The sequence below is a fragment of the Lynx rufus genome, unplaced genomic scaffold (assembly GCF_022079265.1).
Source record: "Lynx rufus isolate CCGP_SWC_20201006 ecotype Redwood Valley unplaced genomic scaffold, mLynRuf1.p SCAF_8, whole genome shotgun sequence".
Classification (NCBI taxonomy): Eukaryota; Metazoa; Chordata; class Mammalia; order Carnivora; family Felidae; genus Lynx; species Lynx rufus.
The window spans coordinates 24200519-24217307 of record NW_025814896.1 but is presented as its reverse complement, the minus strand read 5'-3'; the positions used below and the strand labels follow the sequence as shown (position 1 = coordinate 24217307).

At 50.9% G+C, this 16789-nt stretch overlaps 1 protein-coding gene across 1 annotated transcript in view; it reads left to right on the top strand.

The window, feature by feature from the left end:
- The window catches only part of MYH7B (myosin heavy chain 7B), a 55403-nt gene that overhangs the window by 22295 nt on the left and 16319 nt on the right, over positions 1-16789 (top strand). The window contains exons 2-11 of the mRNA XM_047069795.1: positions 8008-8102; positions 8990-9090; positions 10585-10691; positions 10878-11021; positions 11445-11601; positions 11912-11939; positions 13004-13100; positions 15291-15314; positions 15490-15582; positions 15668-15731. Of these exons, the coding sequence (XP_046925751.1) occupies positions 8029-8102; positions 8990-9090; positions 10585-10691; positions 10878-11021; positions 11445-11601; positions 11912-11939; positions 13004-13100; positions 15291-15314; positions 15490-15582; positions 15668-15731 (889 nt within the window). The 5' untranslated portion in view covers positions 8008-8028. The remainder of the gene's footprint in view (positions 1-8007; positions 8103-8989; positions 9091-10584; positions 10692-10877; positions 11022-11444; positions 11602-11911; positions 11940-13003; positions 13101-15290; positions 15315-15489; positions 15583-15667; positions 15732-16789) is intronic.

Below are 16789 nucleotides of genomic sequence, written 5' to 3'. Positions count from 1 at the left end.
ATTATTTCTGCCCTCCCTTCACCCCAGCTCTTCTGTCTAGCCTGTGCCCATAGACCCATTCATATTCTAAGCATAGTTTGGAACCTGTGATTGGGCCAGAATATCTATCAGCACAATGATACCCCTCACTCTGACCCTTTCTGTTCCATCCAGCTACCTGGCAAGGGGAGTCTTGCAGAAGACTACTACCCAGTCCCCTCACCTACCTGTGGTGGCCGGAATATGTGTGGCCTCTGCAGTGCAGAGGATAGAGCAGCAGGATGCCCACACCTGGCAGAGAGGCCAGCACACCAGGGGGTGCAGGTAGCACTGGGCCTGTCAGTGCTAGTGGTTCTGGAGGCTAATATGAGCAGCAGCAACTGCTGGCATTATCTAGCCTCTAAGAATAGCTTGGGCTGAAGAGTTGGGGTCTGGGGCCAGGGAAGAGGGCAGGAGCCTGTTTCCACCACCCCTGCCACCTCTGCTGCTGCTTGGCCTAGAAACTGGAAAGCCTCCCTTCTGGCTTACCATTTGCTCTGGGATGGTTTTGCATGGATGTGTCTTGCCTGCTATTGGGCTGGAGAAAAGAGGGTGACCCATAGACTCAGACCCAGGGCTGAGGTCAATGAGCCCACACCCTGAGGACTGGCCCTCACCAGGCCTTCCCCATTGGCACAGAATAGGAGCTTGCTTTTTCAAGGATCATGTTGGAAGTGAACCTTATTCATTTAGCGAATCCTTAAGAACTAGATAATATATACCCATGATTCAAAATTCAAAAGTATAAAAGGGTAACCAAGAAAAAAATCAGTCTCCCTCCCTTCCCTAGCCTTCAGCCGCCTATTCCCCTCTCCAGAGGCCACCGCTCTTACCAGCAAAGGTGGTCCCTCCATAGGTAGGCACGTAAATACGTGACTCTTCTATCCCCCCATTTTTGCATGAGCGATAGCACATCCCATCCATTCTTCTGCCCCTTGCTTTTTTCACTTAATGATATATGTTGTAAAGAACAGTAATTTACTGAGTCTTTACTCTGGCATGCACTATTGTAACTAAGCACTTCAGATGTTATAACTCATATAGTGTTCATCAGAATCCTGTGTTGTGGTAGGTCTTTTTTACGATTTTCCATTGTTCAGAGGTTAAATAATTTCCCAAGATTTCAGAGCTGGTAATTGGCAGAGCCAGGATTCAATCCCGGGCAGTCTGACTTTAAGGTGTTCTTCATCACTACCCTATACTGCCTCTCATGCTTGAGCCCTGTCACTACATGGCACCCCCTTACTCTCCCTAAGGGCCAAGGTAAGAAATGTATATTGAGAGACGCCTGGGTGGCTCAGTCCGTTAAGTGTCCAACTTTTGATTTCGGTTCAGGTCATGATCTCACAGTTTTGAGATCTGGCTATGCCTTGGGCGTGCAGCCTATTTAGGATTCTCTTTCTCCCTCTCTCCCTCCCCTGCTCTCACGTGTGCGCACGTGCTCTCTCTTTCTCTCAAAAAAATATTAAAAAAAAATAAGAAATGTACATTGAACACTCACCATGGCCAGGTTCAGGCTGGGATACAGCAGAGAATAAAAAAGATTAGGTCTTTGCCCTCACGGAACTGGCACCCCAGTGTCCACATGTGTCTGTCAACCAAAGCAGGAGGAGGGAAACACACGTCACACACACCCACATGTCCAAGTACAGGCCTGCTGTTTGCACACACTTTTCTCCCTTATCCATTGATCGTTTACTCACACAGCCTCTGAGCTGAAAGGCCTTCTAGCCCAGAGCTATAAGTGGAACATGGAGGTCCACACAGAGATAGATACTTACAAGAGATCACGATGTGGGCCTCGTGATTCTCATCCCCTGCCCCCTAGGATCCATTTCAGCAAGTCTGGTGGGGGGTGTCTATAATCCAGGGCCCAGCCATTGTTTGAAGTTGGGAACAATTGAAGGGCAAGGGAGCTATAGATAGATCCACAGCTGCTGTCACCTGTTCCAGCCTGGGCATTGGGCCCGAGCATTGTCTACATGGGGGCACTCTACCAGTGAGGGCCCACTGGGGGTGGGAGGTTGGCCCAGTCCAGCCCAGCTCTAGAGAGACTGAGTCAGAGGTCAAGACAAAGAAATACAGAGTCTCAGAGGGCAGAGAACGACAGGGTGACAAAGAAGGACCAAGACCCATGAGAGATACAAGAGACTCCCACCTCATGCTAAAAACACAGAGACTGGTTGGGAGTGTGGGCAGAGGCAGAGAGAGAGCTATCTAGACAGTGAGGGCCTAAGGCAAAGATTGAACTCCAGGATACAACAAATCAGAGCCCCAGACCAGAGCCTGTGCTAGGGTCCAGACCACTTCAGTCCAGCATCAAGGTCTTTCTGTCCATCTGTTTATCTCCAGGAGGGTGACACATGCACATTTCTCTCTGGGGCAGCCACACCCCAGATTCTTCTAGGGCAGTCTGAGGTAGGGCAGTCAGGAGTGATCCAGGAGGCCCCTGGGGTCTCTGAAAGGGAGAGTTTGTCCTGCTGAGTCTAGTCGTAGATCTAATTCACTATGTGACCTTGGGCAAGGATCCGCTTCTTCTGTGCCTCAGTTTCCTTAGCCGTTCAATGAGAGAGTTGGTTTGCATGATCACTAAAGGTCCTTTTAGCCTCTGATGCCCCTTAGGACGTCCCCCCCCCCCAACCGTGTGTCTAACTTCCCTCCCTCTTGATGCAGCTGAAGCCACAGTCCCCTCCTTTGTTTGTCCTTTGTGAGGATGGGGGACAGCTGGTCCCCCCCACCTCCCCCCCCACCAAGTAACCTTTTACCACGTTGAGGCATCTCTCCTCCGGATAAACACCCCTGATGCCTTTTGGCAGCCCTCATCCTATTTTCTGCTCAGGCATCAGAGCCGGGGCCCACTCGGGCTCTCTGCAGCTGCCCAGGGCCCCAGGAGGGGGACAAGCCTTGGATGAGCAGGGCCTCCCCCCACCCACAGGGTGCCAAGGGGAGGGCCCCCCTCTAGGGCCTCACTGCTTTGCTTTTGGACTGTTATGGCAGCCACCTCCTAAGTAAGTCTTCCTGCCACCGGTCTCGCCCCTTCAGTCCATCCTCCACACCAGCTGCCACCGGGATCTTGTGAACACATAAATCTGACCATGCTGTCAAATGTCCTTGCTCAGAGCTCTTTGATGAGAAACATAAAATACAAATGCCTTTGATGGCTCCCCAACTCCTGCAGGAGAACGCTAAACCCTAATCTGGCTTCTGAGGCCGTTCACAGTCTAGTCCCAACTGCTCCACCTGGCCTCCCTTCCCTGTGTGCCTCCCGTGGCCAAGCCTCCACCTGTGTGACTGCTCTGGCCTTGGAGTTAGGGCTCATGCTCTGTGTCCCCTCTCCTCTGCCTTTGGTGCCCTCCTCTCACCTGGACGACCACTGCCTCCTTGCTGCTCTGCCTGCAGCATTCCAGTCCGTTCTCTGTATGGCAGCCAGGGTGGTCATCATTAAACCTCAGACCACTTACTCTCTTGCCCCGACAGCTTCCCGCTGTACTTTATATAATAGAGTCCAGAGTCCCTTTCAAATCCTACAAGACTCAGTGATCCAGCTCATGCCTACCTATGTAACCCTACCTTAAAAAACTCTCCCCCTAGGGGTGCCTGGGTGGTTCAGTCAGTTAAGCATCCACCTCTTGGTTTTGACTCAGGTCATGATCTCAGTACTCGTAAGTTCAAGCACCAGATCCGGCTCTGTGCTGACAGCATGGAGCCTGCTTGGGATTCTCTGTCTCCCTCTCTGTCTGCCCCTTCCCCGCTCACACACTCTCTCTGTGTCTGTCTCAAAAATAAATAAACATTAAAAATAAAATAAAACTCTCCCCCTGTTCCCACTCCAGCAGCACTAGCATTGTGATGGCATCAAACTCACCACGCTATTTTCTGCCTCACAGCTTTTGTATTTACTACTACTTTTGCTCAGAATGTTCTTCCTCTGGCTCTTTGTGTGGCTCCTTCTCGTCCCTCAGGTCTCACCTTGAATGTCACCTCTTCAGAGAGCCCCACCTCCTTGACCAACTTGAGTACTGTATACCCCACCCCCATGACCCTCCACCGCGTTACCGTAGTGCCTTTATATCCTGTGCCACGATCTTGAATTACCTTAGAAACTGTATCTGCTTGTTCATTGACTGCCGCTCTATGAGGGAAAGGACCTTGTTGTCATGCCCCTCTCCTTGTCCGTCTGGGTGTCAGACTTGCTCTTGTCCTTCACATCCCTCCATTCTGACATCTCCTGTGGGTGTCTTTCTTTTCCTGGACAGAGAGTATTGGGTTCCCATCCTGGACACAGAATAGAAGGCACCAGATGCATGTTCACCTGAATCTATGTGATCCTCCCAGCTGAGGTAGCATTTTAACAGAGTCCTTCAATGTCTTTATCAAGGATATCCAGGGACTGAGGAGCATTGGTGACAGATACATTTCCGGTTGGGGCTGGCTCCCAAATCCTATCTTCTCTGTCTCCCTACCTGCCCTTGCTTTCTCCAATATTCAGCTCCTCCAGTGGCATTTTGGGCTAGAAGAAGAGAAGCCAGAGGCAGTATGTCCCTTTTGGGCTTTGCCCCATCAGCTCATTGCTCATGGGAATCTCCCCCAACAGCTCCAGCTTAGCAGCTGCCTCCAGTTCTGGCTGCTACTAAGCTGTGAGCTCCAGGACCCCACAAAACTGCTTATCTGAGGCCTTTGATGGAGAGAAATAGGGGACACGGAGGCCATGGTGTCTGGCTTGGCTCCAGCTCCCCATGTCCTAAGACTGCCTATCTCTATCTTTCACCGCTTTCCTCTCTACCCTGGATCCTGCTCCTCCTTCCCAACTCTGTTCCTAGTCAGGCCCAAGGTTCCTTGGCTTTTCTGTGGGGGATGCAAATAAGGGATTTACAGCATTGCTGTCTATGAGGGTGGCAACAGACCCGTCTGGGGCCTGGGAGCACTGAGGCCGGAATGCCTGAGGCTGAGCCCTTCCTGACAGTCCTTCCTAGCACTATCAGCATCTTATTTAAGTCCCTTGAAGATCGTGGTTCTTAGAGCGATTTCTGGAGAGAGTCTCTGAAGCCCAGGAGGGTGGACACCCCACACCGCAGGCCAGGCTGCAGGTGACCCAGCTGCCTTCATGCCAGTCCTCACCATAGCTGCCTTCTCCTTTGCTGGTTTCCGTGTGCTTGGGTAGAGAGCTAACCTCAGGAGTGGGATCCTGGAGTCTGGCCCAGGCTCCCTCTGTCCCCATCAGGGCCTCTGTGTCCTCAGCTAAGCAGAGGGTCTGGACGAGATGATTTCCCTTCCAGCCCTGATGCTCCTGATTCCCAATGCCCTGCTGTCTTTAACTGGAATTGGGGAAAAGGGTGGCAGGCAGGGAGAAATAGAAAAGGTACAGGAAAGTACAGAGAACAATTAAGAAACCATTGTACACATTTTGTTATATTTGCCTCAAGTCTTTTGCCCCTGGATTGTAGCACTTCAGGGTTCTAGTGATACCGATTCTAACACGCCAGGATTCAAACTGAGGTACATATAGTCCTGGCTCTGTACTCATAATGTTGGGAAGAGAAGGGAGGAAGAAAGACTTTGGAGTGTCTACACTGGCTACTCAGTGGGTGGGTTGGTTGGGATGAGAGGGCGGTGGTGAAGAAACGAAGCTTCCGGAGGTTCTAAAATCCTAGAATCCTAGAATCCTAAAGTTGGAGCAGATCTCAGAGGTTGCCCAGTCCAAAGCTTCAAGCCCTGTGCAACCTCTGCTTGATTCCTCCTTGCTGTTAGCAGGCTCATTTTCTTCTACGAAGCCTCTTCCATGGCTGACAGGCTCTGAGTATGAAAAGACCCTTTTCTGTGTATGTATCCAAACTCTGCTTCCTTGTAACCACCCCACTGGCCTGCTCTTGAGGACACACAAGTCACACAGGTTTCGTATGCTACAGGACAGCTCTTCATATATTTAAGGTTGGTGCCTTAAGTCCTTGCAGATTGTGGCATTTCGTGCCTCTCTTAGGTGCCTCTTGGGTTTCCCCATCGCTTCGTCATTTTTGTCTGTGTGTTCATCTCAGCAGGAAGGTGTGCCCTGTGTAGTAGAAGTGAACTTACAGTTCTAGACCCATTTCTTTTGGTTGGTTTCTCAGCCCCAGGTTTATACACTGAACAGATAATTCTAGAATTCAGACCCACATTATATTTGGTATAGGCTAGACTCATTAGAGGTTCTAATTCTCCAGGCTAATTCTATTGCTCAGGCCCTAAGAAAGAAGGCCCTGCTTTCTGAGCATCTTCAAACAGCAAGCAGAGTTTTTCCCACCCTCTGGGCTTTCTCTAAATAAGGAGATGAAAACCCTATAATCTTTTTCTTTAATGTTTGTTTGTTTGTTTGTTTGTTTTTGAGAGAGAGACAAAGTGAGCAGGGGAGGGGCAGAGATGGGGAAGAGCTGTCAGCACAGAGCCTGATGTGGGGCTCGAACCCATCAACTGTGAGATCATGACCTGAGCCAAAAGCAAGTCAGATGCTTAGCCGATTGAGCTATCCAGTTGCCCCAAAACCCTGTAATCTTTAAAAAAAAAATTTTTTTTGGAGAGAGAAAGGGGGCGCAAATGAGCAAGGGGCAGAGAGAGAGAGAATGTCAGGAGGAGGGGCAGAGGGAGAGAGAGGGGGAGAGACAGAGAGAAATAGGGTTCATCCGAAGTGGTGCTTGTGTTTTACCTGAAGCGGGGCTTGTGCTCACCCAATGTAGGACTTGAACTCATGAACCGTGAGATTGCGACCTGAGCTGAAGTCAGATATTTAAGGACTGAGCCACCCAGGTGCCTAACAACACCCTATAATCTTAAACTATCTATCAAGTTGGGTTCATGCTCTTACGCAGCACACACTTACTGACTTTCTGCTGTGTGCAGGCATTCTGTAAGGTGCTGGGGATATAGACCAAGCTCTTGCCCATTAGTTGGTGGGGAGGCAGGCCAGAAACAACCTACGTTCTATGAAGAGAATCAAAACAGAACGATGTCCTCACAAATATAATGTGGAGAAAAAGAAGAAAGGAATACATAATGTAGGATTCCATTCATAGAAATTTTGGAAACTAATCTGCGACATTAGAAGTCAGGATGGTAGGTGAGGGAGTGGTGAATGAAAGAGGGGGGTTGCTGGTAATTTGTTTCTTGAATAGGGTGTGTTTAGTTTGCAGAAACTCAGACTGTATGGCAATATTCACTATATCCCTGATTATAATGGCAAAAAGACTGGGGACAATCTAAATGTCACCCAAAGGAGAGCTGTATCATTTCATAACTTGGAGAGTATCTATAGGATTAATTCCTAAAAAGGTCTGGGCATTTGTAATTTTAATAGATATTGCCAAATTTGGCCATGCATTTCTAACAAAGTTTTTGTGTAACATACATGCAGTGAAGTGGGTACATCTTGAACGTACAGCTCAGTTAGTTTTACAGAGTGAACACACTGCTCTTTGCTCAGTATATAGTGTTTCCTGCATTCCAGAGGCTGCTCTTGTGCCTCGTCCATTCATTACTCTCCCTCAGAGGACCACTCTTCTGCTTTTATCAGCTTACCTGGTTTTGAACTATGTATGGTTGAAAATGGGTCTTTGAAGTTATTTCTATATATTTTATAGAATATAGGTATATGCATATTTGGAATTGGTAGCCAGATGGTACAGAGAATTTCTCTGTGTGGGCACAGCCTGACATCTGGCTGGAATCCTGGCTCTGGACCTGTGTAGTTCTATGTGTCCACTGTCTCGAGTTCCAGGATCCTTTGATTCTCTGACCATAAATTTCTGTGGTGTCACCAGGGCCTGAATGGGGTGATGGACAGGACAGCCTGGAAGTGCCCTGATGTATTCCAAAGCCCATATCAGGCAGACTGAGTGCCAGCACACTGAACCCCTGTTGAGAGTGGGGTGCAGGAGGGGGCTAAGAGTGGGAAGTTGATTTCCTGGGAATCTTGAATGTCTTCTAATTGTTCTAAATTTCCTCCTTTTGCTTTCTTTTCAGCCAAATCATTTCTTTACGTGTATGGTCACAGGTCTAGTTTTCTTCATGTACAATTTCCCCAGGGGACCCCAAGGAGATGGGGATAGAGGTAGGAGGTAAGAGCATGCAGGTACTGGAGAGGGATATCTTACTCTCTCTGCTTCTCGTTTTGATCTGGTCTCTGCCACTACTTATCTGTGAGATTTTCCAGTGCTTTCTTTTCTCTGGGCCTCAGTTTCCCTGGGTGTATAAAGAGGATTGTGCCAAATAGTCCCAGAAGGCACTCTGTTGTTTCCTCTCACTCAGTCTCCTTGCTCTTTGTTTCTGGGGGTGTGAGCCTTTTTCTGGGTGGACCAGACTCCTTGTGACTCAGTTTCTCTCTCTCTGGGCTCCTCAGTCTTGCCGGATCTCTCACGGCTTTGTCCCTGCCCCATCAGTCTCTGAATCCCAACCTCCCTCTCTTTTAGTAAGAGTGTCTCTCTCCGCCTTTGTGATCCCATGACAATGGGAGGTAAAAATAGCCCAGGGGCCGTGCTGGTGGAGATAAAAGGGAATTTGCCTTTTGTGTCCTGTGGCCAGGCTGGGGGGGCTGTGACACGTGGAGATTGCTGACATAGCTCTCCTCTGCTGACCTTGACGGTGGCAATAAAAGGGGTAGCCCAACTCCCAGCCCTCACCGTGTGCTGAGGTGGGTGATCAGGGCTGAGGTTGGAACCACAGGGTGAGGGTACCCATGGGTGGGCACAAGTCTCTCTCTGTCTCTGGGAAAGGATGCTCTGGTGTTTGAGTGTGTGCGTGTATGTGTGTTGGGGGCTCACCAGGGAGGCTGAGATGGGGACCCCCGAGGAATCACTGAGTATTAGGCCTTGTGGGTTTTGAATCACACCCCTGTTTGGGGTCCCTGGGTCCCTTAGTTCCTCCGTCACGGCCATCTTCCAGTGCCTGATGCCTTGGATTGCCTTGAACCTCCAAGATTTTTAGTCCCTCATCTTCCACCTCTCAGTGCCACCGCCATGATGGATGTGAGTGAACTTGGGGAGTCTGCCCGCTACCTCCGCCAGGGCTACCAGGATCTGATGAAGGTGCACACTGTCCCGTGGGATGGTAAGTGAAGGCAGAAGGGCACGGCCATGGTATTGCCCTTATGGACTCAGACCAGGAGTGGGGAGGGGTGAAACCGAGCTTGCGGCTGAAGGGGAACTCTGGCTTCAAAGCTTTAGCCTTGGCCCTTTCCCTCAGAGTCTGGGGTCCTTAAGGGTACATTCCCTGAGACTCTGTGTACATCACTGCATGTTTGTGAGCAAGCCTCGGTTTGCTCCTCTGTAAAATGGGACAATATTCCCTGTCTCCCGGAGCGGCAGTCTGTGGCTGGAGCCCGAGGCCTCTGAGATGGGAGTGATTAGTATGCAGGCTGGTGTCCGTAAAACCTGTGCTGGAGTTATTTTTAGTGTTTTCCATAGAGCTAAAGCCAAAGACAGGAATAAAGACTACTATTTATGACCTAGTTTGCTCATAGGACAATAATAACAATAGGCAATGTGTATCAAGTGCTTATTTTGTGCCAGGCCCAGAGTGAATGACTTTCCATGCATCATCTCAATAACCTGGGAGCTGGGGACCAGGGCCAAGGCCAGTTTCATGGGTGTGCAACCTCTGCAGTTGCACAGGGCATCACACTCAGAAGGGCCTTTGTGTTTAACACTCAGCTCTCACCATATTGAAATGTTTAATGATTTAAAAACTTGTTTTTAATGTTTGCTTTTGAGAAAGCGTGTGTAGGTGGGGGAGGGGCAGAGAGCAAGGGAGACACAGAATCAGAAGCAGGCTCCAGGCTCTGAGCTGTCAGCACAGAGCCTGGTGCAGGGTTTTGAGCCCATGGAACAGTGAGATCATGACCTGAGCCAAAGTTGGATGCTTAACCGACTGAGCCACCCAGGGGCCCCAGTGTTTAATGATATTTTAACAGGGGTGCTGCATTGTAATACTGGGGACTGAGAGTTATGTAGCTGGTCCTGAGTAAGGCACTTGGCTAGTAGTGGCAGGACAGGAAACAGAACCTGGTGGTCTGCTATCTGAGTCCATGCCTTTAACCACCATGAGATATGGGCTCCCTGAAGTTGTGGGACCAGCTGACCAGGCAAGAAGGAACACAAGCCACAGAATTAGAAGTGAGTTCGGGTCTTCAGCGAAATGGGAGAGGCAGAGCTCCCCTGAGAATTATGTGCCTGATTTTGAGGCCTTCTCCATATGGGACCTCAGGAGATGCCCGTAACATTTTGCCTTTGAGGGAACAGGCCCAGAGGGAATGAGTTTTCCCCGAGCTTGCAGGGTAGATATGGCAAAAGCAGGAATCTGAACCCAAGTATGTAATCCAGGGTGGTGAGGGCCTATTACCTCAGTCAGGGAATCCTCTGACAAGGTGCCTACGGACCCTCCCAGCTTTGCCCTTCCTGGATCCTGGGTCTGGAAGGATCTTTGTGTACTTCTGCATCCTGACAGGGGCTCATGGGAGGGGCAGAGGTTTATGGACAAGGCTTGGGAACCCCAGTTCGATGTGCCTCAGCCTTTCTCAAAGCCCCACTCCTCTCCCCCAACCAGGGAGGAAGAGGGTCTGGGTACCTGATGAACAGGATGCCTACGTGGAGGCCGAGATCAAGTCGGAGGCAACTGGGGGCAGAGTCAATGTGGAGACCAAAGACCAGAAGGTTTGGCTCCCCTCTTCTGGGATTATCTCCTCTGCCCCCTCGGGTGCAGCTCGCTGGCGCACTGGATGAAAAAAGGGGTCTGGGAGGGCACCGGCATAAGAGACTGAGGTCAGAGGTCAGTCAACTGCTGCCCGCCTACCACCTCACCCCACGTTAAGGTCTCCTATGATACGGTCTCCCGGACAGATGCTGCTAGTGCGCGAAGCAGAGCTGCAGCCCATGAACCCGCCTCGCTTCGACTTGCTGGAGGACATGGCCATGATGACGCACCTCAACGAGGCAGCGGTGCTACACAACCTGCGCCAGCGTTATGCTCGCTGGATGATCTATGTGAGCCGCGGGCCAGGTTGGGTTCGGTGGGGGTGGGGCCAAAGAGGCAGGGGCGGGGCTAGGGGAAGCGCTACTGCGCGGTGGTGGGGGGGGAGGAGCAAGGAGCAGGGCTAGAGGTGGGACAGCGTGAGGTCTTGTCGCTGTGAAGGCGGGGCCCCGGGCTGGGGCGGGGCTAGAGGAGGTTCGGCTACCAGAGTGTAGGGGCGGAGCTGCAGCTAGACGCTTGGGCTTGGCAATGTGGAGGTGGGGCTACGGGCTGCGGGCCGGAGTAAGGACTGGGGCGGGTAGGACAGCCACAGAGCGTATGGCAGGGCACTTTAAGTGATTCCTTGGGGAATATTGCAAGGGTCACGGTTTCGTGAGGGCTGGGGATTGAGGATGGGAACTTGGCCTTCAATAACCCATTTTATAATCTCTCCTCAGACATACTCGGGCCTCTTCTGTGTCACCATCAACCCCTACAAATGGCTCCCGGTCTACACGGCCTCCGTGGTGGCTGCTTACAAGGGAAAGCGCCGCTCGGAGGCCCCACCCCACATATATGCAGTGGCAGATAATGCCTACAATGACATGCTGCGCAGTAAGAGCCGCCTTGACTCCTCTCCCTCACCTAAGACCTCCACCCCTGCTCCAGGGAGGCCTCTGTAAAGGACCCCTTTCCCTCCACTTGCACTGCTTTCCTTTTGATGCTACTGGACACTCTAGCGTAGCATTCTGTCTCTCGAAGTGGGAGCCGACCACTGTCTGGATGATCCCACCTCGTCCTTCCCATTTCTGGCCCTGGGTGGTGGAGGGGTTGCCCCAGTGCCACAGATACCCAAAGTGTTCTACTCCTGACTGACTGGTTTCTCACCTTGGCTAACTTACCTATCTCTTCCCCTTTCCTCCAGACCGAGAGAACCAGTCCATGCTGATCACGTGAGTGTGGGGCTCTGGGGGTGTGGTGGGAAATGCTGGCCACCTGGAAGGAGGGGAGTGGAACTAAAATCATTTCCCAAGTCCAAAGTGCTTAGGGTAGGGCTTTTACCACCTGGATCTGGTATCCTTCTGAAGCTAAATTAGAGCATTTTCTCTGCCCCTATTCTGGGCAGATGCATTATGGGGTGGTGGACAGGGAAGGGATACCCAAACACCAGAGTGATCACCAGCCCTGATACTCCCTCTCCCCAGGGCCTGGAATCTTCTCCCACCTTAATCTTTGGGAAATTATGATTCTGGCTCAAGGGGAGGGAGGAGATTACTTTCCCTTTCTTTCTTACAGTCTCCTTATTTCTGAATCTTATTTTGATGTTTCATTTGCCCCCCTGGGAAAGTGGTAGAGTTCATGTCCAAGTTCATGTCCAGCCAAGCCAACATGGACATTGTGTATGAGTGTGTGTGTGTGTGTGTGTGTGTGTGAGTGCAGCCTGGTGGTTAAAAGCAAGACCTTTAAAACCAGAAGGACCTGGGTTCAAGTTCTTACATATCCACTTTCTGCTGGTACCCTTGGGCCCCTGAGTCTCATCAACAAAGGCAGAACAATCCTACTTACTTATCATACAGAGCTTTAAGGAGTTAGTGAGTTAACGTATGTGCCTGGCACACACCAGGGACATTTATGTGACTTCCCTGAGTCCCATTTCCTTACCCCTAAAATGGGGGTGATAGTAGTGCTTGCTTTACAGGGTTTCTAAGGCTTAAATGAGCCAATATAGGTAAAGCACTTGGCCTGGTATCTGGCATGAAATTAGTGCTCAGTAGACAGTGACATCATCATATGTGTCTCATCTCACAGGGATGTTCTATGCTGGCTTGCTTTTACACAACCCAGCACCTCTGAGGGTTGATCTCCTCTGGAGAGTGTTGGGTTGGGGGTCCTGAGTTGGGAGCTGGGTGCGGTGGGGGGAGACGGAGTAGCCTTGCTTGAGGGGTGGGGTGTTGGGGGATGGGAGGAATTAGGGTGACCAGATGGGCTTTGGTGACTCATGTTTGTATCATCTAAGCGGAGAGTCGGGGGCCGGTAAGACGGTTAACACCAAGAGGGTCATTCAGTACTTTGCCATCGTCGCTGCCCTGGGAGATGGGCCGGGCAAGAAGGCCGTAAGACTCGCCCATGCGGGCTCTGCTCCCCACTGCTTCTCACGTTTTTCTTTTCTTTCTCTTCTTCTTCTTCTTCTTCTTTTTTTTTTTTTTAAATTCCTTTTAAAAAAGTTGATTCCCCAGAGCCTCTAGCCCTGCCTGAGCCTCCCACCCTGGTGGCGGACTCTGGCCTGAGCAAGGCTTGACCAAGAGAAAGGCTGTGACTGCCCTTCCACATCGTGTGACCCAATTCTGGGCCTGCCTCAGTGTTCCTATCTGTAACACACAGGGGTGGGACCACAGCTATTCCTAAACACTTTATATAATTTCCCTTTCCATCATGACCTTCATATCTTGAAAAAGTTTACCAAACAGGCTTTTACTATGAAGTGATTTTTTTTCTTGGTTTTTGTGCAGCAAAGACATCGTTACCTGCTGTCAATCAAAAAGCAGGCTTATATGGAGTTTAACCAGAGCCAACAGCATTTGGCATTCCTAACACCCAGGGTTAGGGGGCAATTTCTCACCCTGTGATTTCTGTATGGACTTTTGAAATTTCTGAAACAGTGGGGGACCAATGTTTTGTTTTGTTTTTGTTCTCCAAGTATTACATCCATTCCTAGCCCCCAAGACCAGCTGTTCAGAGCTCTATGTGTGTCCCTCCACCCCAAAATGGACGTCTTTTCTTTCCAGAAGCCCTAAGCCACCTTCTACACAGCCCCCACTCCTGGTCCTGTTAAGCCTTGCTTTATTCTGGGGCATTTTTCTTTCTTCTTTTTCTTTTCTTTTTTTCCATTTAAAGTTGTTTTTATTTTTTCTTTTTCTCCCATTTGATTTTCTTGTGTGGTTTTTTCTTTCTTTTTTTTCCCTTGCAGTTTTGTTTTTTGTTGTTGTGGTAGTTGTTTTGTTTTTGCTGTTGACTTTTTGGTGCTTTTTGCTCCCTCTCTTCCCTACCCCATTTTTGAACCCCCACAGTGTCTCTGAGGATGCTGCAGAAAGTTGGGGCTTGGTCCAGTAACAGGAATGGAGGGCAGGGAGAGGGCCAGAGCTGGCAGGGGTGCAGCTAAGAAGGGCGGGGCAGGAAGGAGCCCTGCGTGGTGGAGCGTATGTGGGGTGTCAGGCAAGACAGGTAGAAAGGCTGGCTCACAGGATCTATGGATGCTGGAACTTCAAAGCCTTAGCCCCCCTCCCCTTGGCCCCAAATTTGACCACATCTGCCGTAGAGAGCCCTGTTCAAAAGGCCTGGACCTGAGTGTGTGGGGTGGAGCTCAGTGGGAGGGGCTCTTGCCATTTCCCTCCTGCTTCCATCCCTCTAACAGTGTCTCTGGGGGGATTTTTAAGTCTTGGGCTCCCTGAAGGTGAGCGAATAACCAAAGTCCCCTGGTGGCCTGGCACCTGTAACTCCTTCCTTTCTCTCCCTTTCTTCCCAGGCTGTAGGGAGCCAGGGTGGGGAAGGGAAGGAAAAGGAACAGAGGAGAGACAAGGATGAGGCTAGAAGAGTAAGAGAGGGAAACCTCCTCCATTCAGCAAGTCCCTCTAGATGAGACATATGGTGTCTGTGGTGTCATGGGAGGCAGGATGCCTGGGCTCAGTTCCTGCTCTGCCCCTCACCATGTGGCCTGGAGATCATTTCCCTGCTCTTAGTTTCCTCATTTGCAAATTAAGGCTAATAATATGCGCCTGACAGGGCTATTTTGTCTATCAGCTGTATAGTCAAGGTGCAGCCCATCACAGTACAATGGAGAAGTGTAAAGAAGGGCTCTCACAGTGGGAGGTGAGGGGTAAAAAGGGCCGATCAGAAAGAGGGTTCTTCTAGCCTCAGAGCATCAGGGACACCTTCCTGAGGAGGGGTCTGAAGAGGAGTAGACTTTAGTCAGGAAGCTCCAGGGTTTAGGGGGAGGGGCCACCGGATATGGGAGATATGGGAGGGGGAGGCACATGGAAGAGGCCAGAGACAGCTGGAGGAGGGGAAGGGCTGCCAGTAGGAGACCCTGAGACATAGTCCCTTGCCTCAGGTGCCTGATTAGGGCCAGGCTTGCTCCCACTTTCTAGCATTTCTCCTTCTAACAGTGCTGACAGGGTTGGGCATGGGGAGTGGGGTTGGGGGCTACATGTTTGGGTGTCTAACAGTCTGTCCTGCTAACCACTGCCACCCTCCCCTAGCTTGGTGAGACCTCATAGTTTCTAATGGCATCTTCCTTCTCTCTCCAGCAATTTCTGGCCACAAAGACTGGGGTAAGTGTGGGGCCAGTGCTAGTGGGGGCAGGCAATAATAATGAGCCCTGGGAGGCCCCTTCCCTTTCCCCACCAGAGGTGGTTCAGGATTCGCTGATACGCAGGACCATCAGGTACCCTGGTCTCCCAGTTGGTAGCACCAGGACTGACAGACCCGTCATCCTGTTGTCACCAGGGCACCCTCGAGGATCAAATCATCGAGGCCAATCCTGCCATGGAGGCTTTTGGCAATGCCAAGACCCTGCGGAATGACAACTCATCCCGCTTTGTGAGTGGCCATGGTGGGAGAGGTGGGTGGGGATGGGCAGCAGGGAGGTAAAGGGCCCTGACTGACGCTGCTCCTCTGCCCACAGGGCAAATTCATCCGCATTCACTTTGGTCCCTCTGGGAAGCTGGCATCTGCAGATATTGACAGCTGTGAGTCGAGGGGAGGGTGGGGAACAGAGGCTTGGGCCTTTCTGCTCTGACTGAGCATCCATCCTCAAATCTTTGGGGCTACCACCTGTTCCAGGCACTTCTCTCCATCCCCTGGCCACCGCCCAGCCCCTACCACCTTACTCTCCCCTGCAACATTCCATCCACTATGGTCTCTGAGCCTCCATTCCTCTGCTTGATCTTCCCAGCCAGAGTGATATTTTCTCAGATACGAATTTGACCACATTATGTTTCTGTTTAAAAACCTTTTGTAGATCCCATTACCTGATCTTTATTTTTTATTTTTTAAACTATTTATCTTGAGAGAGGGAGGGAGAGAGAAAGAGAGGGAATGGGAGCAGGGGAGGAGCAGAGAGAGAGGGAGAGAAAGAGAATCCCAAGCAGGCTCTGCCGCCAGCACAGAGCCCAATGTGGGGCTCAAACTCACGAACCGTGAGATCATGACCTGAGCCAAAATCAAGAGTCGGACACTTAACCGCCACCCAGGTGCCCCCTGTTACCTTAGGATGGAGACCTGAATCCTTGTTGGGCCAGTCAGGCTCCTTGTGATTGGATCCTTACCCCACCTCAGTTCTTTCTCTGGCCTCCAAAAGGGCAGGCCTGTGACCACCCCCCACACCACTCCATCCTCCCTGGAAGCCTGCCCTCCCACTTTTTGCCCATCCCACCTGGCCCAGCCCCACTACACAGACACCAGGGCCCAGGCTGCATGCACAGAGAGGCCCCTACACTGACCATTCCCCACCTTGGGATGCATCACCAGATCCCGATGGATAAGCACAGGCATGTGATGACCAGAGAATGTTGTAATTCACTCCTTGACTCATTCCTTTGCAAACATATGGAAACTCCGCTTCACGCACACACTGACATGCTAGCTCTGCTCTGGAGGGAAGCAGTGTGGTCTGTGGATGAAGGGATGAAAGCATAGATGAAAGAAGGACATATGAAGACCCCTGCCCATAGACACGCAGACCTGCAGACACACACACACATCCCCACCCTGTGACACCTGCGTGAGAGACACTTTTCAGTACGTG